This window comes from Marmota monax, unplaced genomic scaffold (assembly GCF_021218885.2).
Source record: "Marmota monax isolate L192 unplaced genomic scaffold, Marmota_monax_Labrador192_F-V1.1 WCK01_AAM20220418_F8-fsc00001, whole genome shotgun sequence".
Lineage (NCBI taxonomy): Eukaryota > Metazoa > Chordata > Mammalia > Rodentia > Sciuridae > Marmota > Marmota monax.
In genome coordinates, this window is record NW_026693777.1 from 25,056,936 (window position 1) to 25,080,900 (window position 23,965).

A 23,965-nucleotide genomic window follows, 5' to 3' on the forward strand; every position below is an offset into this window, starting at 1 on the left:
AAAAAACTGACTTTAGGCTAAAAGTATTTTTAAACATAAAAACCTAAAATTACTTATTTATACTAAAGCCCAAAAAGGGTGAAAAAAAATCACAAAAGTTGAAAACCTATGGACCCTTAAATTGTAAAAAGACAAATACAAAAAGAAAAACTTGAAATAAGCAATGGAGAAGTTATGTTTCACCAAAAAAAAGAAAAAAAGCTACTCTAGAAGCTATGGCAAGTTTGGGTTCAGCCTGGGTAATTAAGATAGACCCTATCTTGAAATAAAAAGGGACTGGGGTTGTAGCTCAGTTGTAGAGTGCTTAGCACAAGCAAGGCCCTAAGTTCAGTCTCTAGCACCATCATTCATTCATTCATTCATTGATAGATAAATAAATAAATAAATAGGAGGAGGAGGAGGAAAAGGAGGAGAAAAAAAGACGTCATGTAAGTCAGAAGGTAGTAAAATGATATATACAAAGTGGTAAAAGAAAAACATAAAACTAGTTATTCTTCAAACCTGAGGCAAAATAAAAACTTTTCTAGATAAACAAAGAAACATTAAAAATATATTGTTTTATTAAAAATATTTTTAATGTTTCTTTCTTTATCTAGAAAAGATTTTGGGACTCAAACTAAAAAGTTTCTTATCAGCAAAAGAAATAATCTGTGAGGTGAACAGAGAGCCTACATCCTGGGAGCAAATTTTTACCCCTCACACATCAGATAGAGCACTAATCTCTAGGATATATAAAGAACTCAAAAAGCTAACCACCAAAAAAAAAAAAAAAAAATGACCCAATCAGCAAATGGGCCAAGGACCTGAACAGACACTTCTCGGAAGAGGATATACAATCATTCAATAAATAAATGAAAAAATGCTCATCATCTCTAGCAATCAGAAAAATGCAAATCAAAACCACTCTAAGATATCATCTCACTCCAGTCAGAAAAGCAGCTATTATGAAGACAAATAACAATAAGTGTTGGCAAGGATGTGGGGAAACAGGTACTCTCATACATTGCTGGTGGGACTGCAAATTGGTGCAGCCAATTTGGAAAGCAGTATGGAGATTCCTTGGAAAACTAGGTATGGAACCACCATTTGATCCAGCTATTCCTCTCCTCAGACTATACTCAAAGGACTTAAAAACAGCATACTACAGGGACACAGCCACATCAATGTTTATTGCAGGCACAATTCACAATAGCTAAACTGTGGAGCCAACCTAGAGGTCCTTCAGTGGATGAATGGATTAAAAAAATGTGGCATATATACACAATGGAATTTTACTCAGCATTAAAAAAGAAAAAAAACATGGCATTTGCAGGTAAATGGATGGTGCTGGAGAAGATAATGCTAAGTGTCAGCCAATCCCCAAAACACAAATATCAAATGTTTTCTCTGATATAGGGAGATTGACTCATAGTGGGATTGGGAGAGGGAACATGGGAAGAATAGATAAATTCAAGATAGGGAAGAGGGTTGGGAGGGAAAAGGAGCGGGTAGGGGAGAAACAAGCATGGTGGAATGTGAATGGACATCATTATACAAAGTACACATATGAAGACTTGAATTGGGTGTCAACATACTTTATATATAAACAGAAATACAAAAAGTGTGGTATTTATGTGTATTAAGAATTGTAAGGAAAATAATAATAATAATGTTACCTTAGATTAGGTAAAGGGAAGTGAAAGGGGGGGAAGGCAGGGAATGTGGGGATAAGAAAGATGGTAGAATGAAACAGACATTATTACTGATGAATGAATGTGACTGTATGACCAATGTGATTCTACAATATGTATAATCAAAAAAATGAGAAATTATATCCGATCTATGTATGATATATCAAAGTATGTAAGTGCATCTAATGTCATGTATAACTAATTAAAACAAATTTTAAAAAGAACTAAAGGAAACAATTTTTAAATAATTAAATCTAAGTCTGATTAAAATGACTTATCAAATATAGAATATCAATAATGAGACATAATTTTAAAAAGAACCAAGTCACAATTCCGGAGTATTTTTAATAATACTTATTTGATTACAAGCTGAAATTATATTTGGGATTTATTGGGTTAAATTAAATATGCTATTAAAATTTAAAATAATGATAATAATAATAATTTAAGATAAATTTTTAAAAAATTTTTGTAAAAATATTAAAGGAATACTTCAGGCTAAAAGGAAATAACAACAGGCAGTAATTCAAGTTCTTTCAAAGAAAAAAAGAGCACTAAAATGGTAATTACATAGATAAATATATAAAACACTAAATGAAAACACTTCTCTCCTATTAACTAAGTTTAACTGGAAAAATTATAAAACTGTGTGGTTGATCTTACAACATATAATATATATGACAATAATAGCACTCAGGAGAGAAGAAGAAATGAAGCTATACTGGATCAAAGAATCTATATATGAATGGTACACAATTAGTATAAGCTAATATGCATCGAACTAGACTAACCAAAAAAGAAGAGAAAATATCAGAAATTTTAAAAGTACTATCACTAAAATTCTTGATAATCATTCAAAGAATTTTGAGGAAATATAACAAACTTTATGTCAATAAATGATACCTTAGATAAAATCTCAAATTTTTTGAAAACTACAATTTACCAAAAAGATAAATAATACTGCATAGCTTATATCACTTTTTAAAATTGAGTTTATTAAAATCTACATATAGGGAATGGGGTTATAGCTCAGTGGTAGAGTGCTTGCCTAGCACATGTGAGACACTGGGTTCAATCTTGAGCACCACATAAAAATAAATAAAATAAAGGTGTTGTGTCTGTCTCCAACTAAAAATACATATATTTCTAAAAAAATCTACATATAAATAAATTACAGTTCCATATGGTTTCACTAGTGAATCCTATAAAACATACATGGAAAAAATAACACCAATTTCATACAAATGCTTTCAAAATAGGGTAGGGGGCTCTACTTCCAATTGACACCAAATATCCTGAAAAACACCATTTCTACCATTACTGGTAAAAACATTACCAGTATTATCCTCATCTTACAGCCAAACAAAGACATCTTTATATGCAAACAAACCTACAGATCAATAACTGTCATGAATATAGACATAAAAATCCTTAATAAAAATACCAGCTAATTGAATCTAGGTATATGTACTAAAAGTAGGCATTGGGAAATAAAATTTGAAATAAGGTATTCCTTTAAGACACTTAAAGTTTATGTTGTAAAACATAAAATATTTAGGAACAGATTTGACAGTAAGACCAACCACTGAAAACTTTAAAACACTGCTGAGATAAAGAAGTTTCTAGTGCAGAAATACATGACCCAAGAACAGGAGAACAAAATTTAGTTAACGGAAGTTGACCTAGAGATGACAAAGATGGTGAAAGTAGTAGACAACAATATTAGCATAGCTAGAATAAATATGTTTCTCATGTTCAAGATAGAGAAGGAAAAAAAAAAAGCATCAAGATGATGTCATCATCGTAACTTTCTACCAAGAAGTAGCCCCTAACTTTTTGACAAGAGACAGGGCCTAGAAGCAGCTACATCTCAGAGCAGGCATCCCAAAGAGAGTGTGAGGCCCACCCTTTCAGCCCCATCTCTGTAAGACATTGCTTCCATGTTGGGACACCTCAACTATTATCTCTGGTTACCTCGGCTATTGCCACCACCTTTGGATGCAGTAGCATACATTGAGGGACAAGAGCACGATATGTATGCCCAACATCAATGTGAGGAACAGATAATCTGCACAGGTACAAGAATGTAGGGTAGAAACTGTAATATTTCAGACTCCCGGTGAAAAAAAAGGAAGACACATGGACAACATGAAAAAACAAGGGAAGAATGTGCCCCAAACCAGGATACTATAATAACAGAACCCATAGACAGCAAAGTTGATAAAATGTCAGAGAAAGAGTTCAAAAGGTTCATAATTAAAATGATCTGTGAATTAAAGAATGACCTAAATGAGCAAATACAGGTAAAAATTCATCATTCCAACAAAGAGATAAGAGAGCAAAAGGTTACTTCAACAAAGGGATAGAAACTCTGGAAAAAAAAAAGTCAGAAATCCTTATAATGAAGGATATAATAAATTAAATAAAAAATTCAATAGAAAGCATAACTAACAGACTAGATCACTTGGAAGAAAGAAAGATAATGAAGACAAAGTATAAATCTGGAAAATAAAGTTGATCACACAGTGAAGATAGTAAGAAATCATGAAGAGGACATCCAAAAATTATGGGGCAGCATCAAAAGACCAAATCTAAGAGTTACTGGGATAGAGGAAGGCACAGAATTACAAACCAAAAGAATCCACAATCTCTTCAATGAGATAATATCAGAAAATTTTCCAAGCATGAAGAACAAATTGGAAAACCAACTACAGGACACCAAATGAAAAAAAAATTACAACAGATGTACACCAAAGCACATTATAATAGCATAAAGAATAACGACAGACTCTTAAAAGCTGCACAAGAGAAGAATGAAGATCGCATATAGGGGGAGGTCAATTCATATCTCAGTAGATTTTTCAAGACAGACCCTCAAAGCCACGAGATCATGGAACAATATATGCTAAGCTCTGAAAGACAATGGATGCCAACCAAGAATCTTATATCCAGAAAACCTAAGCTTTATATTTGAGGATGAAATAAAAACCTTCCATGATAAACAAAAGTTAAAAGAATTTACAACGCGAAAGCCTGCACTACAGAATGTCCTCAGCAAAATATTCCAAGAAGAGGAAATGAAAAACAATGATAAAAATAAGCAGAGGGAGGTATTACACTAAATGAAAACCTAATCAGAGGAGAAACCAAGTCACGTTAAATACCAAAAATAAACAAAAATGGCTGAAAATAAAAATAATGCCTCAATAATAACATGGAATATTAATGACCTAAACTCACCAATCAAAAGACAGACAAGTAGATTGGATTTAAAAAAAAAAAGTCCTAACAATATGCTGCCTTCAAGAGACTCAACTCACAGGAAAAGACATCCATAGACTGAAGGTGAAGGGTTGGGAAAAATCATACCACTCACATGGACTGAAGAAAAAAGCAGGGGATTCCATCATCATATCAAATAAAGTAGACTTCAAGCTAAAGTCAATCAAAAAGGATAAAGAAGGACACTGCATACTGCTCAAGGGAACCATACACCAACAAGACTTAACAATTATAAATATATATGCCCCAAACAATGGAGCATCTACGTTCATCAAACAAACTCTTTTCAAGTTCAACAGTCAAATAGATTGCAACACAATAATTTTGAGTGATTTTGAGTAATTTTTGAGTGATTTTAACGCACCTCTTTCATCACTAGATAGATCTTCCAAACAAAAGCTGAACAACTTTACAGAGATTATAGATGGTCTTCTTTATGTTCATAAAAAGCCCATCACTTTAAATTCTAGACTACAGGAGTCATATTAATACTTAGCTAACCCACACAATCTTTTAAAATTATAATATAGATGAAAGCCCTCAGCCCTTGTAAGGTACTTTAACCTCTTTGAACTCAATACCATAGGAGTTATGAACCCTAGACCAATCTAAGAAACCAACTTATGGGCTGAGTAAAAGCTCTAAACTCTCATGGCATCACCTGGAAAAGGCTCTGATAAGCAGGAAGAGAAGGAAACAGCAATATATTCTTGGCTCTACCATTGAAGATGAAGCCTAATAGGAGGTGCCAGAAGCTCTCTCAGTAAAAGTTAGAAGGGCTTCCAGGGCAGAAAAATGCTACAAAGAGAGAGGGCACTAACAGAACATAAGAGTCTTATAGGTTATCTACCAATTGTACATATTTAAAAAACTTTGTAGAGATTGTGACTATATTTCACAAAACAAAAGATTATGGGAGGGGAAAAGGAATAAAATGAATAACAGTATCACATTATTTACAATAATTTAATATGAATTAAAACAGAGTCAAAATAAGTACTAATACATCAGTTAGATGTCCCAAATAGGATGTTCCTTTTTTGATTCCCTCAAAGAATAAACAAACCAATTTTGACAGAATACAGGGAACTATGCTCGAAAATGGAAGGGGAAGTACCAAGATCCCTATGGGGATCAAAAACCTAAGGTAACACCATAGAGAAAAGAGTAAAGCACCCTATCTCTTCCATATTTGCTTCCCAACCCAGACTGGCTTAAAACCACATAAGCCTTCTAAATATATCCTGTATAATCCTCATTGCTAATGGAGACAACTATTCAAGAGACTTCTGCAGTCCCTAGAATCCCCAAACAAAACGTGAAGAGTAGCATGGAATTCATCAGCCATAGAGTAGAAGTCCATGTTATACTCTCTCCCAACCCCCATAACCAAGTTGCCATGGCTCTATGCCTTTTATTTATTTATTTAGTTAGTTAGTTGTCAATGGACCTTTATTTTACTTACTTATATGCAATGCTGAGAATCAAACCCATGCCTCAAACATGCTAAGCAAATGCTCTACCACCCAACCCCAACTGGGTGCCATTTTAAAACCAGACTGACTGCTAGAGTTTGTGTCAACTTGGGGGCTAGTCATGGTATATTTCCATTGTATTCTACCTGTGTTCTAGCAAGCTAATGTCTAATAGTTACAACACCAAAACCCCAAATGCTTGAAGGCTAAAATCAGCAAAAAAATCTTAGCTTAAAAATCCAAACAGCATCTGATCCCCTCAGGGAATAGGAATAATTGCACAAAAGGGAAAACAAGACAGTTGGCAACCTACATTCACCTGCACTCAGTCCAACAGGTGGCCAGGCATCCTTCTAGAAAATTTAGCAAAGAAATGGTAGGCCCAACTTGCTCCAGTGTACTTGTAATTAGCCCAATGGCTACTTAGGTGGTAGTCCTGGCCTCCGGGAGAGCCCTCCATACAGCCTGCCAACTTACAGTGTCCAAAACCAACAATGAATACAAAAACCTAAACAGAGTATTAATGAGCAATAAAATCAAATCCCTAATAAAATTTCAAAAAAGAATATCCCAGGACTGGGTGGCTTCCTTACTATTTCTAACAAAATTTTAAAGACAAATGTATACCAATTCTTTTCAAACTATTAAAAAAAAAAAGTGTTTAAAAAAAAAAAGAGGGGCTGGGATTGTGGCTCAGCAGTAGAGTGCTCGCTTAGCACAGGAGGGACCCAGGTTCGATTCTTAGCACCACATAAAAATAAAGGCATTGTGTTGTGTCCATCTACAAAAAAAATTCATTCTCTCTCTCTTAAAAAAAAAAAAAAAAAGAGGAATTTTTCCAAACCATTCTATAAAACCAATATTACCCTGATGCCAAAACCAGACAAAGACACAAAAAGGGAAATTACATACTAATATCCCTCATGAATATAGAGGCAAATTTTAAAAAATATATATATACTGGCAAACTGAATCCAATAGCATATCTGAATTTATTCCAGGGATATAAAGGCAGTTCAATATACACAAATAAATACATTTGCTACATCATCTCAAACAGAATAAAGAAAAGTACATCAGGATCTTCAGACTAAAAATTCAGTATAAACCTAATATGTAGGATTCATTCACTCATCCAAAAATACTTCAAGAAGAACCATGATGTATATGACACTATTCTAGGTGCTAGAAACACACCTTGCTCTAGGTTCACAGAGTTTATATTTAATGGTAGAGATAAACATTAAACAATGTGTCTATAAAATATCTTCTAATAGTGATATATGTTTTAAAGAGTTAAAAGGTATTAAATAACAGGGGTAGGGATAAGAGAAAGATGCTTTAGCTTGGACAGTGAAAAGTTTAATGTTTAACACTACCTGTTAATACATCTGTTTCTTACCTTAAGTTTTTTGCTATTGCTTTTTTCTTTTTCTCTGCTGGGATTTTTACTTGGCTAACTCATTTTCACCATTCACTTTTCGGTACAAATATCACTTTCTTACAGATGAGAAAGTGACTGATTAATATTCTGGAATTTATTCTAAATATATTGGAAAAGCAATGAAATACATTAAGGAGGTGATGTTTTCATATTTTCATTGTTTATTTACCATCATCAATCCATCTGGGGAACCATAAAAAGGTTACAGATTATAAAGAAGAATAGAGAGATAAGATGGAAGATTACCACAGGAGTCCAAGAAAGACATGATGGTAACTAGTGTAGGATAACAGAGATGGGGACAAATTGATGAAATCAGAATACATATTTGGAGGTACAACCAACTTACTATTGAATCATATAGATTTTCAAACTACTGTAGTTAGCAACTAAAAAAAATTATTTTAAAGAGTTACAAAAAACTTAAGATGAACTATTGCATCTTCTAGTTAAGATTAAGCCAGATCTTATTTCAGTATTATATATACTATAAAAGAAAGGGAACTGGAAAATAACAGCAGCTACTATACATTTGTTAAAAATGGAAGCAATATATTATTAACTTCAATGATAAAAGTATGATATATGTGACCTTATCTGTTGAGGTCAAACAAAGAAAAATAGCCCCTGGCCTTTAAAAATTAGAATATTATTTCTAATTAGAAATGTACTTTGAGTACAGACCAAGGACCCCAAGGACTTAAAAACAGCATACTACAGGGACACAGCCACATCAGTGTTTATAGCAGCACAATTCATAATAGCTAAACTGTGGAATCAAACTAGATGCCCTTCAGTAGATTAATGAATTAAAAAATGTGGTATATATACACAATGGAATATTACTCAGCAATAAAAAGAGAATAAAATCATGGCATTTGCAGGTAAATAGATGGCACTGGAGAAGATAATGCTAGGTGAAATTAGCCAATCCCAAAAAGACAAATGCCAAATGTTTTCTCTGATATAAGGTGACTGACTCATAGTGGGGTAGGGAAGGGAAGCATGGGAGGAATATAGAACTCTAGATAGGGCAAAGGGGTGGGAGGGGAAGAGAGCGGGCAGGGGGTTAGCAAGGATGGTGGAATGTGATGGACATTATTATCCAAAGGACATGTATGAAGACATGAGTTGATGTGAACATACTTTATATATAAACAGTGACATGAAAAATTGTGCTCTATATGTATAATAAGAATTGTAATGCATTCCACTGCTATGTATTTAAAAAATAAAATCAATTTAAAAAAGAAATGTATTTTGATAATGTTTTTGAAATACTGATTCCTATACACTAATCACATTCAACTTATAACAGAGGATATGTACCTGAAACGTACAGCTTTGTGTGTCATCTAAGCATAGGACTGCATACTGAAAATCATTGACTTGACTAATGTTTTCAGCTAACTTCAGCCATTTCAATATTGCATGTATTAACAATAGCTTTGAAATGCAGGCATATAATGAAAAATGTCAACCAAAAAATCTGCAAACTCTATCAGCCTGAGTATTGTAATGCCAGGGTAAAAAAGTGAAAATTCAATTCTTCATTCCATGAGTTCTTACGTAGTTTATTAGAGAATCTGACCGCAACCACAACATAAGCAAAACACAGTTTGGTTGTAAGTTACAGACAGAGTGCATCTAGAAAAGAATGTGCCAACTTGGTTTTAAGTGACTACAGAGAAGTACCCAAGATACTTTCCAAGAGATGAAGAAATGTATTTATTTAATAATCTAACACATTTTTTCACTCATTCACTATTGAACAGTAACTATGGCAAAACTATTCTACATTTTCTGTTGCTCTTATTTTTACTGCTTCCTGATGTTAGACATTTGCAAAAAAAAAAAAAAATCCACCTCATGAAATTAATAAAAATAGTTTCAGTGAGCAAAATATAAAAAAAAAGCATATATGCATTATAATTCACTAAAGGGTTGATGTAATATATAAACTCAGGTACTATTCTAATCAATTATCTATTTATTTGTTCATCCATCCCTCACTCAATTACCTAGGCTTCTAGCCAAGATTCATGAAAAGCTTATTAGGTGTCAGTTCTAGAAGCTTATAGATTGATAATGAGACAGGTGAACTGATAATTTTAATACAATGATTGTAAGTCTTAATATAAAAGAATGCTCAAGAGTTAATAATAATGGGACCATGGTAGCAAGAGAAAGAAAAATACAGAGAGCATAACTTAGCATAGCAAGATTAAATAAGAAATGTTATTCTCTAAACTTGATACTACATAATATTAAATTAAACCCTATAATCATTTCACAAAAAGTTAGTAACCTACAAGCTTTGGTTGGTTTAGTTTTATATTTTAAAGGAAACATTTGGAGAAAAAGAGGAAAATCTAAAAGTGTTACACAGAATTTGTGTGTACAGACATACTAAATACAAGAAGAATTACTGTATTACAAAACTAGTTGACTATCTTAACTACAATTTCAAAATGCTGCCACATTTTTATACTACTATAATGACACTCACTATTTTAAATTAATTCACTAATATAAAAGTTATATATTTTACAATAGCTCTATCTCAAAAATCTGGATGTTAAATACATATTAAAACTAATATGACAAAGCATACAATTCCAAAAGAAATAACCGAATAAAATCTTTCTTTCAAATGAATAGCTAAAATATTTTTTAATTTCAAATTAGTTTATCCTTACAACAATCTAGAAGCTAAAAATGGCTTCTAAAAAAGTATCTACCTATCTATATAGAGAGGGAGGGAGACAGAGAGAGAGAATTGTTTGCAGAGAAATACAAATTGATATTTGTTTTCCTATTCTATATCATCAAATACTTCCTTAATGAGACTAAGCATTTTCTTTTAAAAAATATTTTCCTAAATTACAAGATTAAAAAAAAATACAAATCTAATATCACACTCAATAAAACTGTGTTTATACTTGCTAAATATTCACTTTCCTTACAATGTGCATGTCCATATTTGCAAACATCTAATCTACATCAGATCTTGTTCTTAAACATCTGTACCTTTCCGTTTACTGAGAAATTAATATTGAATTATAAAGCATAATCTCTGAAAATATCTTTTAAATAAGCAATTAAAATAAGGCTTACCATTTTGATGCCTGTAGAAAACGTCACTGGTTTTATAGGTTTAGGTTTCTCAAGTTGCATTTCCAATTGGGTGGATCTATCTTTATGCTGAGCCAAAAGCAGAGCAACAGGGAGATCAGAACTCTCCTATAAGAAAAGTTCAAGTTCAATATGAAAGTTAAAAAGGACAAGCTAAATAGGAACAAAACTTTTAAAGTAAGCCTTTTCCGTAAGTATTTGATATTGGACTAAATATTCACTTTCTGGAGAACACTTTACAGAAAATATTAACATTCCATAATAAAAAAAGGCTGTTGTAGACTCATAAATCAAAATAACCCGCAAACAAGTATTTTTATAAAATCCACATTAAAGACAATATAATAGGGTCATATTTCATCTAGCCACCAACTGTATTTATTAAAAAAAAAGAAGCTAATCACAGAAAGAGTAGTACAAAGTACTATAACTTAGATCAGATGTTTACCTAAGACACATTCTTTTTACCAGTGATTTCAGACCAATTTAAAATTGTTTCCCATTAGATTTCACCTAAGGCTGTTTGGAAATGATCCTTGCTCTATTTTGCACAATGGATCTATTGTATGTACAATCAAATGTATTTTTATTTTCTTCTTTACTAACTTTTAAAAATTAAATCTAAATTTTTTTAATTAAGTAACAAAATTATAAACATTTTTAATATCCTATATTGATAATAAACCATGATCAACATGTACACAAATCTACACACACACATATTTAATTAAAACAAGCAAATCTCTGACTGATTCTTACACGTACTGTTATTTATCCTGTTACACATGAAGACGTCTTACATGTTTGAAGTGCTGCAAAGCTAATATCTAAACTAAGTTACATACAAATTTTTTCTGACTTGTCAGTTAAATAATAACCAAGAAACATATGCAGAGGTAGGTCTAGAGAGAAGGTGATCTTTTTTCCCTCCCTGTGACACATAAACACAGACACACATACACACGTGTGCGCACATGCACACACACATACATATTCCATATCTGTAAACAAATACGAAAGTACACATTCTTATCTCCTATACCAAGATTATTTATGAAAACATATTGTTAAAATGGGCTATAGATAGGGTTGGAGGTATAGCCTAGTCATAGACTGCTTGGAACATGAATGAGACCCTTAAATTTGATCCCCAGCACTGCAAAAAAGGAGGGGGGGGAGGTAGGGGTGTGGGAGTACAGATTTTTAAAATAGTCACCACCCAGAATTTAATTTTGAAGAAACTCTACAATTAATGTTTCACAATACCACTTAATAATTTTTAGGCACAAATGGAGCTAATAAAAGCAATTATTTAAGGTTCCAGTGTGTAAGTAATTCAAAATAACAAGCAATTTAATTCAAGAGTATCATCCTAGAATAAAGTTGGCATAACACAATTTTGTAACAGAAGTGCTTTGCAAGAGGAATATCATGAGGATCACACTTCTAAAAGTAAATACAGCCTGTAATCTCAACACCTCAGGAGGCTAAGGCAGGAGGACTGCAAGTTTCAGGCCAGCCTCAGCAATTTAGTGAAGCCCTAAGTAACTTAGTGAGAGCCTAAATAAAAAATAAAAAAGAACTGGGGATGTAGCTCAGTGATAAAGCTTCCCTGGATTAAATCCTCAATATAAAAAAAAAAAAAGTTAATGGAAGTATACAAATTTTACTTATAAAATGTATCCTTATTAAGAGAGAAAATCATTGAGACCTACTTTTAGCAATAATGAAGGAGTTAGTGAAATACTGTAGAAGAATATGCTTGAATATCTACAACAAAGCATTAGTAATGCAGTAGTAACAGGACTATGAATCCCTGAAGCTATTTTAGATTTCCATTAAGCATTTTAAATTAAAAAACTTTTTAACTGGACTAAGACCTAAAAAGCCTTTTAAAAGCCATTCCACCTTTTCATATGTAGAAACTAACAGAGGAAATATAAATTATCTTAGCTAAAAAGTTAAATCATTACTCTCCAACTTAGAAAGTATATGCTCATCCACAACTGATATATATTCTAAAAAGCAAAACTTATTTATATGAAAGCAAGATAACATGTTCACTTCAAAAAAATTGCTAATTAAGCCAGTTTACTTCAATCCTGGTTTCACATTCATATAAAAGGAATAAAAATAAACATTCTAGGTATCTAAAATTAATTTTAATACTAAAGCATAGAATTTACTTTAAATCTAACTTAATTCTTTCTACTTTAGTACTAAAAACTCTTGAAGCATGAAAGCCTTTGTGAGTGTTAAAACTAGAATCATGCATGACCACAAAAAATATCTATAGGGTAAAATAAACTATGTAAAAAATATACACTCTGAGGAATATATAACATGTAAATTCCATCTTTCAAGTTATTTCATACTTCTTAGTATTACATTTTGCATTGAAAGTTTCCATAACCTATAACTGCCCGAAGGGACAATGTTTAATATTTAAAGAAACTTTAATAAGACTGCCTGTGATACTCATTAAAAGCTTCATAATGACCATTTTTAAAAGATTATTTTAACTGACTTTAAGCAAGCCATCTGGCAAACAATATTTCTAATAAAAATCAGCTACTGCATTTGACAACAATATTAGCCCATACAAAATTTAAGATATAAACTGAACAAAATTTTCAAATGGGAATATAAAAAGATTTAATAAGACAGGACCTGATTAAAAATCTCTTTCCAAACCATTAAAAAAATTTAAATTTACAGTTAGTATTAAATAAATGGACTTTTTAGCCAATATTATGGCAAATGCTAAGCCATAAACATTAAGACCATAACATTAAAATCCTGTCACATAGAGTATAATGTAATGCCATTGCTCTTTAAAGTTTAAAAAGTGGCTTTTGGCACAAGAACTAAACTCAAAAACAAAGGAAAAAAAAATTTAGTAAGTAGTACTTGTATAAATTAGGTTCATGGAATAATGCTAAGACTCAAGGCTAGATATATTTACAAATATAATGCTAGCTATTTTCTTTCTTAATAAAATCTAACACATAAACACATACAGAAGAAATACATTATTTAATAGGGTTCAAAAAGATATGAGAAATTTATGTTAATATTTATAATGAAAATATTAATAAAGATTGAAATATTAATGTAATGAAGAATCTTTAAAAATAAATTTTAAAATGGAAACCAGAAATCCAACTACAGTGGTATTCTAAACCAATCTGTTGCAATTAATTGTACTAATGAATACAGCAAATTACTAAGAATTATTTAACCACTATGTTATATGACCTAAATAGTGAGCAAAGTATGTGTGGTAATGACTTGCAGGTGAAGAAAACAGGAAGTGGGGGGAAGGACTCACAAAAACCAATATTAACTCCAGATTATATACAATGTACATTGGCAGTTTCACATCATACTTCATGCCTCACTGAATTAAAGGGGAGCTTCATGCCAACAGCAGCTCAATGAGGCAGCAAACTTTAGTACTTTTAAGGACAAAAAAATATGCAAGAATGATTGCTATGCAAAGCTAGCTAACTTCAAAATGAAATCTGAAAACCCTTTCTATTAATGAGACATAAAATACTAAAAGTATATTTTCATGTAATCTCAAATTTCTATACTTGGTATTAATTCAACTATCTATAAAGACAAGCATTATTCCCCAAAAAAGTGTTTCCCTCTTTGTATAACATGATTGGGGAAGAATCTTTCAATATATTTCAAGCTAAGATCTAAAAAAACTCCAGCTGTGAAAGCAACATAAATGGATTCTAAAATGTGTGACCTCATCTGTTAAGTTCCCATCCCTGGAGAAGCTAATGTCAACTCATCATGTAATATTCAATTTGTACAATAAATTATGAACCTGGAAAAAAAAATAACTATAAAAATTGATATTTACTAATTCATCCTTTAAAATTTTCAATTTCTTACCAAACACATCTACAAAAATGCAAAACACAACAGGTATCATTTCAGCTTCTAAAGCCATACTTTCCACTTAATAACTTTAAGAAAGAACTAATGAAAGTTGCTAGGGAAAACACCATTATTCTATTTTATATGCTTCTGCCCTCATTTTCATAATAATATTCACATTCCACTCACAGAAATTAGATAGGATTTTATGATAAACATTTTCTGTCTAAACCTCATTAATCTCTTATTTTTCCTTTCTTATCTATTTCTAAAATTAAGTAATTTTGCTTTCTCTTTTTATTCCTGATTAACTGGATTAGATGCTTTTGGGGACAAAAGCACAATGTAACAATATATCATATATATTTATCTCACCAGAGAATAACAACATATCAATTAGATGTGATAAGTGTGTTAACACTGAATAAATAACTCATTATGTGGACAAAAATGGGAAGGGAAGAATATAAAAAGACTTTCCTAGAGAGGAAGGTCTTCTAGTTTGGGATGTTATCAATATTATACAGGATTATAAGCATCAGAGTTATAATACAGTATCAAATCTATAAAACACATCACAAACTTTACTAATTATTGCTATTATAACAACAATTACTTACGAAGCTGATTGCTAGAAAACACTAATATTGTAACAACACTTCTTCCAAAAATATTGTTTTCTCATATAAAATATGAAATCAAGTTATATCAGAGTAACCAGAGTTATTATAAACCTTAGCACAAAGCCACAACATTCAATTTTGAGAATTTTTTTTCCAAGCACATACTATGTAGATTAAAGATGGCCATAATCCTCCCACCAGAAGTAAGATCTATATCCCTTCCTCCTGAAACTGAATGGGCTCTTTTACTAATAAATATGATGAAATTGATCCTGCACAAATTTCTCAACCCAAGTCTTAATACATTAATAGTTTCTACTTCTTTTTTTACATATACTTATTTTTTAGTTGTAGATGGGTACAATATCTTTATTTTATTTATTTATTTTTATGTGGCGCTGAGGATTGAACCCAGGGCCTCGCACATGCTAGGCGAGCACTCTACCGCTTAGCCACGACCTCAGCTCCCGCTTCTACTTCTTAATACATTACCAGCCTCTACTTCTTTATTCTTAGAATATTCCCTCCTATAGTCCCAACTACACAGCTATAAAAACCACCTAGGGAGGTACCTTGAGAATACATGGGAGGAGAACAGCCCCAGAGACCCATTTGAATTCTCGTCCCACAGAAATATGAGTATAAAAGAATGTTATTCTGTTGATAGTGGTTTATTTGGTTTTTCTTTTTAATTTGGGGGAGAGTATAATTTCTTATTCAGCAATAGACTTAATGATATCAACAAATAATCACCTAAACTAAATGTAAACCACAGCACACTGTGGAAATGCCATTTAAATGTCATTATCCAACACAATAAATAATAAAGGTATATCCTGAAGACTAATTTTTTTAATCACAAGTAATATTAATACATACCAGTTCATCTAAAAAAGCCTGCTTATTTTTCCTTTTTAGAATCTGCTGCAGTTGTTCTTCTTTTTGTATAAATAGTCTTCTTTGTTCATTTTCCTGCCGTTCTACCTCTAAAGCTTCCTCCAATTCTTCCTGTTCACGAGTCTAAAACAGAAATTTATATATGCTATGGAATACACTTAGCAACCAACAGCAATCCTACAGCACATACTGATACTTTATTTATTGCAAGCATAAAACAAACTAAGTACTTATTTTTTAATAATGCAGCAATCTTCTTAGAAGAAACTAGAATTCATTTTATTTCATGTGAACATGTTTCTATTAAAAAGAATGACTGACATCTAGCACTATACAAATACTTAAACAAAGAACATTAAGCTAGGAAGCAGAACTGTAACAACTGTACTTAACAATTAGGGTTTTTTAATTTATGATTATTACAGACAGTTTAAAGTCATTCACTTTAAGGGATTTAACATGATCTTTATTTTTTCAATTCACATATTAGGTAAACTACCCCACCACCACCACCAAAAAAAAAAAGAGTTCCCATGCAGAAAAAGTGTTTATTTATATACTTTATTTTTTAGTTGTTGATAGACCTTTATTTATTAATACGCAGTGCTGAGAATCAAACCCAGTGCCTCACACATGCCAGGCAAGTGTCCTACTGCTGAGCCACAGCCCAGCCCCTACTTATATACTTTAAATTCAGTATGTGCAAAACTAATTTAAGTATCTATTCTCCTATATTTTTTATTTCTTCTAGGAGCACAACAATATCTTGAGTCAATTCAATCTCAAAGTCATCCTTGTTTACTCTCTCTACTCCCTCATTCTCTTTAAATTAAATCAACTGTTAAGTCCTATGAATTCTCTCACACATCTTACAAACTTCTCCACCTCTACTACCAAAGTCTCTACTCTAGCTCAGGCTTCCAACTTAAGAAGCATAAATAGCAATAAATGTAAAAAGGTTATATTAACAGTACATGGGAGGTATTTGTGTTTGCAATTAAGAATGACATGTTTTTGTAAGGTACACAGGTATATAGTGAGAACACAACTGACAGTGAGATAAATTCTCCTTGGAAGTAACAGCAGAATAAGAAAAGGTTTCATACACAGTGTTATGAGTGCAACTGTATCCCCTATAAAGATATGTTAGAGACTGCAATGGTTAATTTGAATCCTCAACTTGATTGGATTAAGAAGGGCTGGTGATTAAGGGGCTTTTGGGTGTGACAATGAGGGATAGCCAATTGAAGTGGAGATCCTCCCTAAGCGTGGCAGCACCATCAAATAGGATGAGGGCTTGGACAGAATAAAAGTTGGAAGAACAAGGAAGCAGCAGCAGACGCTAGCTCAATTCTTCTTGAACTGGTTCTTGATTGCTGCTGTGATCATCTGAGTATATCAAACTCTCACTCCTTCACTCTTCCAAAGCGGACTCTGCCAGTGATTCTCCAGAAGCCTTCAGTTTAGGACTAGGGTAGCACCATTGATTCCTCTTGTTCTGGGGCTTCAACCTCTTGGACTGTGCAACCACTCGTTTTCCCAGCTCTCCAGCCTGTATACAGCCACTGTGGACTATCCAGCTTCTGGTCACATAAGACAACCAACCTAATAAATCCCCCTTTTATGATTATACTTCCTGTTGATTCTGTTCCTCTAGAGAACCCTGACTAATACAGAGACCTAACTCCTGATACCCATAAATGTGACCTCATTTAGAAATAAGATCTTTGCTGATATAATCAAATTAAGATAAGGTCATACTAGAAATCTGGACAAAGACAAACATGGAAGAAGACCTTGTGAAGACCTGAGAAAGGCAAAGATTAGAGTGATGTATCTATAAACTTAGGAATGACAAAGATTGCTGGCAGATTCCTGAGCTTAGAAACAGCAAAACAGGAGTCTCCTCTAGAACCATGAAAAATACTAACACCCTGAATTTAGATTTCTAACTTCCATAATGGAGCAAAGACAAATTCTTGTTGTCGTAAGTCATCCAGTTTTTGGTAATCTGTTACAAAGTTCTGGGAAAATAATACATGGAATTCCAGCTAAGGACTTCAAACAGTAAGTATTTACTCCCATTGACAGTAAATAGCCATGTAAGCAAAGAGAAAAAAGGAGGAAAGACAAGAAAAAAAGCTGGAAGCTGGGATGCTTCATAGGCCTAGTCATGAAGTATGAGGGTAGAAAAAAAAAAGCTTCAGATATAACTGAAGAGGAAAGCAGAGGGTCTACTGTACCACACTAAAGGAACATATACCATACTAAGGCAACTAGAAGACATTAAGAAAACCTGAGGAATGGGTTTAGAAAGATGAATAGAAACAGTAGGGAATATAGATCAACAGGGTTCAAGACTGACAATAGAAAGACTAGTCAGAAGAATATTCCAATAATCCAGATAAGAAATTATAAAAGATCCTTAAGTAAATAATAATAGAATCAGAGGAGGAACCAGATTTAAAAAATGGCAAGAAACTGATGATCAGCAAAACCTAAGGAGTGACCCGGGTTCAGCCTGAACATTTGGATAGATTCACTATGATAAAAAACATTATAAGAGACAAAGCAAAATCAGTTAATTCAAAAACTGTCACAAGAGACAAAGAAAGACATTCTATAATGATAAAAGGAGTAACATATAGAAAGATTTAACAATTTTAAACATATATGCACTCAACATCAGAGCACCTAAATGTATAAATCAAACACTGACAACTGAATGAAGAAATAAATAGCAATACAGACAGTAAAAGACCTCAACAGCTTACTTTCAATAATAAATGCAACATCCAAACAAAAGATCAAAAAGTAAACGCAGGACTTGAACATTATAGACAAAATAGATGAACATTTAACCCAACAGCAGCAGAATATATGTCATTCTCAAGCACACGCAAAACTTTTTCTGCATGGATCACAAGTCACCCAAACACACCTTAATAAATTTAAGAAAACTAAAATCATATCAAGCATGACAAATACTTTATGACTCCCCTTATATGAGGTACCTAAAGTAGTGAAATTTCATAGAATCAAAGAGTGAAATAGTGATTGTCAAGAGCTGGGGAGTGGGAATGGAGAGTTACTAACCAACAGACCTAAAATTTCATAAAACAACATGAACAAGTTTTAGAGACCTGTAAAATTTTTAAGTGTATTATACAAGTGCTCAAATGATAGATACAATATTAACTATTCTTACTATACAAAATATAGTAAAACTTTTTAACACTTAAAGAAACTGGAAAGCAAAGATTAAAAAAAGGTTCTGAAAATACTGAATTACAGGTGTCTATGATACATCAAGACAAAAATAACTATTAATACCACATATATATGGATACATTACATTTAAGAGCTCAGGGGGAAAAAAAACAACTGGCTGTAAAAATATTTGAGAGTACTTATCATAAAGGGATAACTCAAAGAGAATCACTAAAAGGAATTTATGTAGAACCTATATTTAAGAGACAGGAAGGAAAGAAAAGGTTCCCAAGAGAACGAAAAAGAAAGATAACAGAATGAGAAAAATAATGATATGACTCCACAGAAAGCAAGAGTTCTAATAGCAAGGGAAGAGCTCTAAGGAATTTCTCTAACAAATCCAGGGAATTCTCTAAGATGCTGCTATGGTGTCAGTAAGTGTCCTCCAAACACCAATATTTGATGTTACCAATACTTGATTCCCAGTCCCTGGTGCTACTGGGAGATAACAGAACCTTTAAGAGGTGTGACCTAGTTGGAAGTCTTACAGTCATATGGTGGTATGCCCCTCCTCTTTCTCTCTTTGCTTCCCAGCTTCCTTGAGGTAAACAGTTTCCTTTGCCATATGCTCTCACCATGAAATACTACCTTGCCACAGGCACAAAAGCAATGGGACCAATCAATTATGAACTGAGTCCTTCAAAGATGAGTACAAAATAACCTTTCTTCTTCTTAAGTTATTTCAGGCATTTTATTACAATAACAAAAAAGCTGCCAATAACAGATGTCTGAAGATAATCTAATGAAGGAACTGAGTAAATGAGAACCCAGGCCATCCCTCATTCCATAGTCATGTCAACTGGAGTATTCTGAGTAACCTTTCATGGAGATGGCAGGGATGGACCATTTCACCTACTAAAACCTAAAGACAACTGAAGTTCTTATGTGTTCTAGGTCTTTTCTAATCCTCCAGTTTCAGTCTCTCTCTTGACTTTGATAATACAGAATTACTTACAACTCTCAGGACTTTCCATGATTATCCATACCTTCTTGCCTTTGCTTATGATTGCTTTCTCCCTGGAATGTCATTGTGCTAGTCTCCCTAACCCCACTCATCTCAACTTCCTCACCTGGGTAACTTCTACTTGTCCTTCAGAAGTCTATTCAGGCATTTTTCTTGGAATGCCTTTCCCAGTCTTACAGAATAAATCAAGTATCTCTACTCTTTGCTCCCTTAATAACAGGCATATAATTCTTTCACAGTGATCCAAATATTGTGAAATTACCTGATCTATTGAGAATGAGGGTATTTATTTTTGTATAATACCCTATGCTTACCAGATGTGTAACAAATATTTTTAAATGAATTTTTGCCAAATTATTAGACATTCTACATAGCAATCTCTGCTATGCATGAGAATCTAGAAAACTGAAAATGAAAATTAAGCTAATCTTAACTAAGATTTATTTCAAGATTAGATCACCACAGTTTAGTTTTTCCATGCTTACACAGATGTTAAATGTCAACAAATAAGACCTGCTCAGTAAAAAATTCAGTAATATTTTCTCCATCAGAAATGAGTCATTTTATGTGCCTAATCAAGCAAGAGATCTCTTTACCTTTCTTTTTTCATACATCTCTAATATTTTTGGAATAATGAGAATTCAACATTCAGAGTCACAAGCAAGTTACTACCTCAGATTAGAAAAAGACATGTAAATTAGCTCATGCTCCATAGGTCACTTCAGGGCATGTTCAAGCAATGATGTATGTTAACTAGCACCATTCTAAAAAAAAATGTGGTCCTGAATCTGTATGTTTGTATCAATACCAAACTCTCATATAAGCAGGACTAACAAGTATGATACACTGCACAGAATGATCAATTAATAAATGATAATGAATTATTCACAAAAAGTTATAACATAACCATGTGTTAATCATTAATACAGAAGAAATATGCATAAATAAAGTTATCTCTTTTAGTCAATGACCTATATTCCCAGATAATTAAAAATTCCTACTTTAAAGAAATACAATCATTCTAGAATTAGATTATTCTTTCATTATAACTCTCAATATTATTTCCTAGCTCAAAACTATGGGATTTAAAAAAAAGGAAGGCCCACACACTATTGAGGTATCTTTTTTAAGAAAGCTAAGCTGGGAATGTGAATGTAATATCAATTCCATGAGAATTTTATGGCAGGAAAGAAGTATCTAAATGAAACACTGTAAGATTATAAGGAAGCCCCTTCTAATCACAAAATGAAAGCTACATGATACAAATAAACTTATGTCATTTTAGTGAAGAAGGTATGTCAAAAGTAATTAACCTCTACTTTCCCCCATAACTAGAATGTCAAGTTGCAAGATAAAAATGATCGCTAAATTTTATAAATTACACAACTGCATCTGTGAGCAAGTTATTCTTTTTCCTTTATAGAATAATTTTTAATAATGAATTGTAATTACTAAAATATTTAAAAACAAATTTTGATATAGATTAACAAAGCAAACCAAAATTAATTTTGTATGTGGTAATATTACTATATTAATCAAACCAAAAAAAAAAGTACCTAATAGAAAAACCAAAGTTAAGCTTAGGTAACACATCTGTTCCTCCAGTTTAACTATAAATTTGTTTTAGTTTCTAATAAATGGTGTCTTTATCTCCATCAATATCTGTCTGAGTTCCCTCTACTATCCCCTGCTTTAGATGAAAAAGAAATTAAAGTTCAAGGATAAACATAAGCTTCCATTATTTTGTGACCATTATCCAAATACATACTTATCAGAGAATCACAAAGACAGATAAAACTAGCATTTACAACCACCTACCTTAAGGATTTATTTTCTTAAGAAAGCACAGTTTCACATAACACTGTCAAATTGCTTTTGCTACAGTAATGTGTACATGCCTACCTACATATCTTTATAACATATTAGTATTCTGACATAAACTTCCATTCAATTCCTTATAAATACAACTGGTATTATAGAAAGATAGCCTTCTAAAGTATCATGTGAAAGCAACTGTTCATAATACAAAAGAAAAAAGAAAATACATAGCAACCAACCAGCTTTAACTTATTTTTCTGAATGATATCTTTGTTTTCCTTCTGGTATAGTTCCATTTTCTTTTTGGTGTTTTCCAAATCCACATTGTTGGTCAAGTTGAAAACTGAATCAGAAAGAAAACAATGTCATGAAGTGCAGTTTTAATGTAAATCTTGAGTAGATAATAAAAAACAAATATTCACCATAGTGACTTTTTAATTCATTGAGTTATCATTTCTTTATAGCACTGTTTAAATCCTGATCCTATTATAGAGACTATCTCTAGTTAGCAACTATAAGGGTTTTTTGTTGTTGTTGTTTGCTTGATTCGTTTCATTTTGTTTGTTTGTTTATTTTGGTACCAGGAACTGAACCTAGGGGCACTTTACCACTGATCTACATTCCTAGCCCTTTTTGAGATATGGTTTAAGTTCATTAAATTGCTGATTCTGGCTTTGAACTTTCAATCCTCCTCCCAAGTTTCTGGGATTACAAGCATGTACCACCATGCCTGGTGGCTACTATGTTTTCTTAGCCAAATATACAGACTGTCAGACTACAGCACAAAATATCTAAATATAAGAATCAGTCCAAAAAACCAAAGTAAATATTTGCTATAATCACATTAGATTTTATAAAAATAAAATCTAATGTGATTATAAACTTAAAAGCATATAAAGGATTGCCATTTTTTAAAAAATAAAAAAAGTAAGTCTAGGATCTATTATACTGATGAGATTAATACTGAAAAGAATCTGTGCCTCAAAATTTAGAAAAATTGCCCAAAGAAGTTTCAAAAATCATATATTTGTATAACTTATATCAAACAAAAAATCAGCTTTTATTCACTTTGCAATTGTCTCCAATATGGCTAGGCTCAAGTTTTAATTATTTCTCACGTAATCTTAATCTAGAGAGTATAAAACAGAAAGGAGTTGAAATTTAAAAGGGAAAGCAAAGGATAAAACTGGCACAAAACTTAGACTAAACACAAAAAACTATACCAAAAAAAAAAAAATCAAGAAATGGGCAAAAGAACTAAATAGACATTTCTCAAAAAAAAAAAAAAAAAAAAAGAGAGAGATATACAAATGGCCAACAAATTATAAAACCATGTCCAACATCCCTAGCAATCAGGGAAATGCAAGTCAAAACTACACTCCAGTCAGAATGGCAATTATCAAGAACATATATAATAATAAAGCTGATGAGGATGTGGGAAGAAAGGTATACTCATACACTGTTGGTGGAACTGCAAATCAGTGCAAACACTT

General features: G+C 32.2%; 1 protein-coding gene across 2 annotated transcripts in view; it reads right to left on the bottom strand.

Annotated features, from left to right (window-relative positions):
- Mnat1 (MNAT1 component of CDK activating kinase) overlaps positions 1-23,965 on the bottom strand; it is a 239,691-nt gene that overhangs the window by 135,022 nt on the left and 80,704 nt on the right. For both annotated transcript variants that reach the window (XM_046461149.2, XM_058584611.1), the window contains exons 4-6: positions 22,712-22,815; positions 16,403-16,543; positions 10,989-11,114 (exon numbers count right to left, since the gene is read on the bottom strand). In XM_046461149.2, coding sequence (XP_046317105.1) covers positions 10,989-11,114; positions 16,403-16,543; positions 22,712-22,815 — 371 coding nt within the window. The remainder of the gene's footprint in view (positions 1-10,988; positions 11,115-16,402; positions 16,544-22,711; positions 22,816-23,965) is intronic.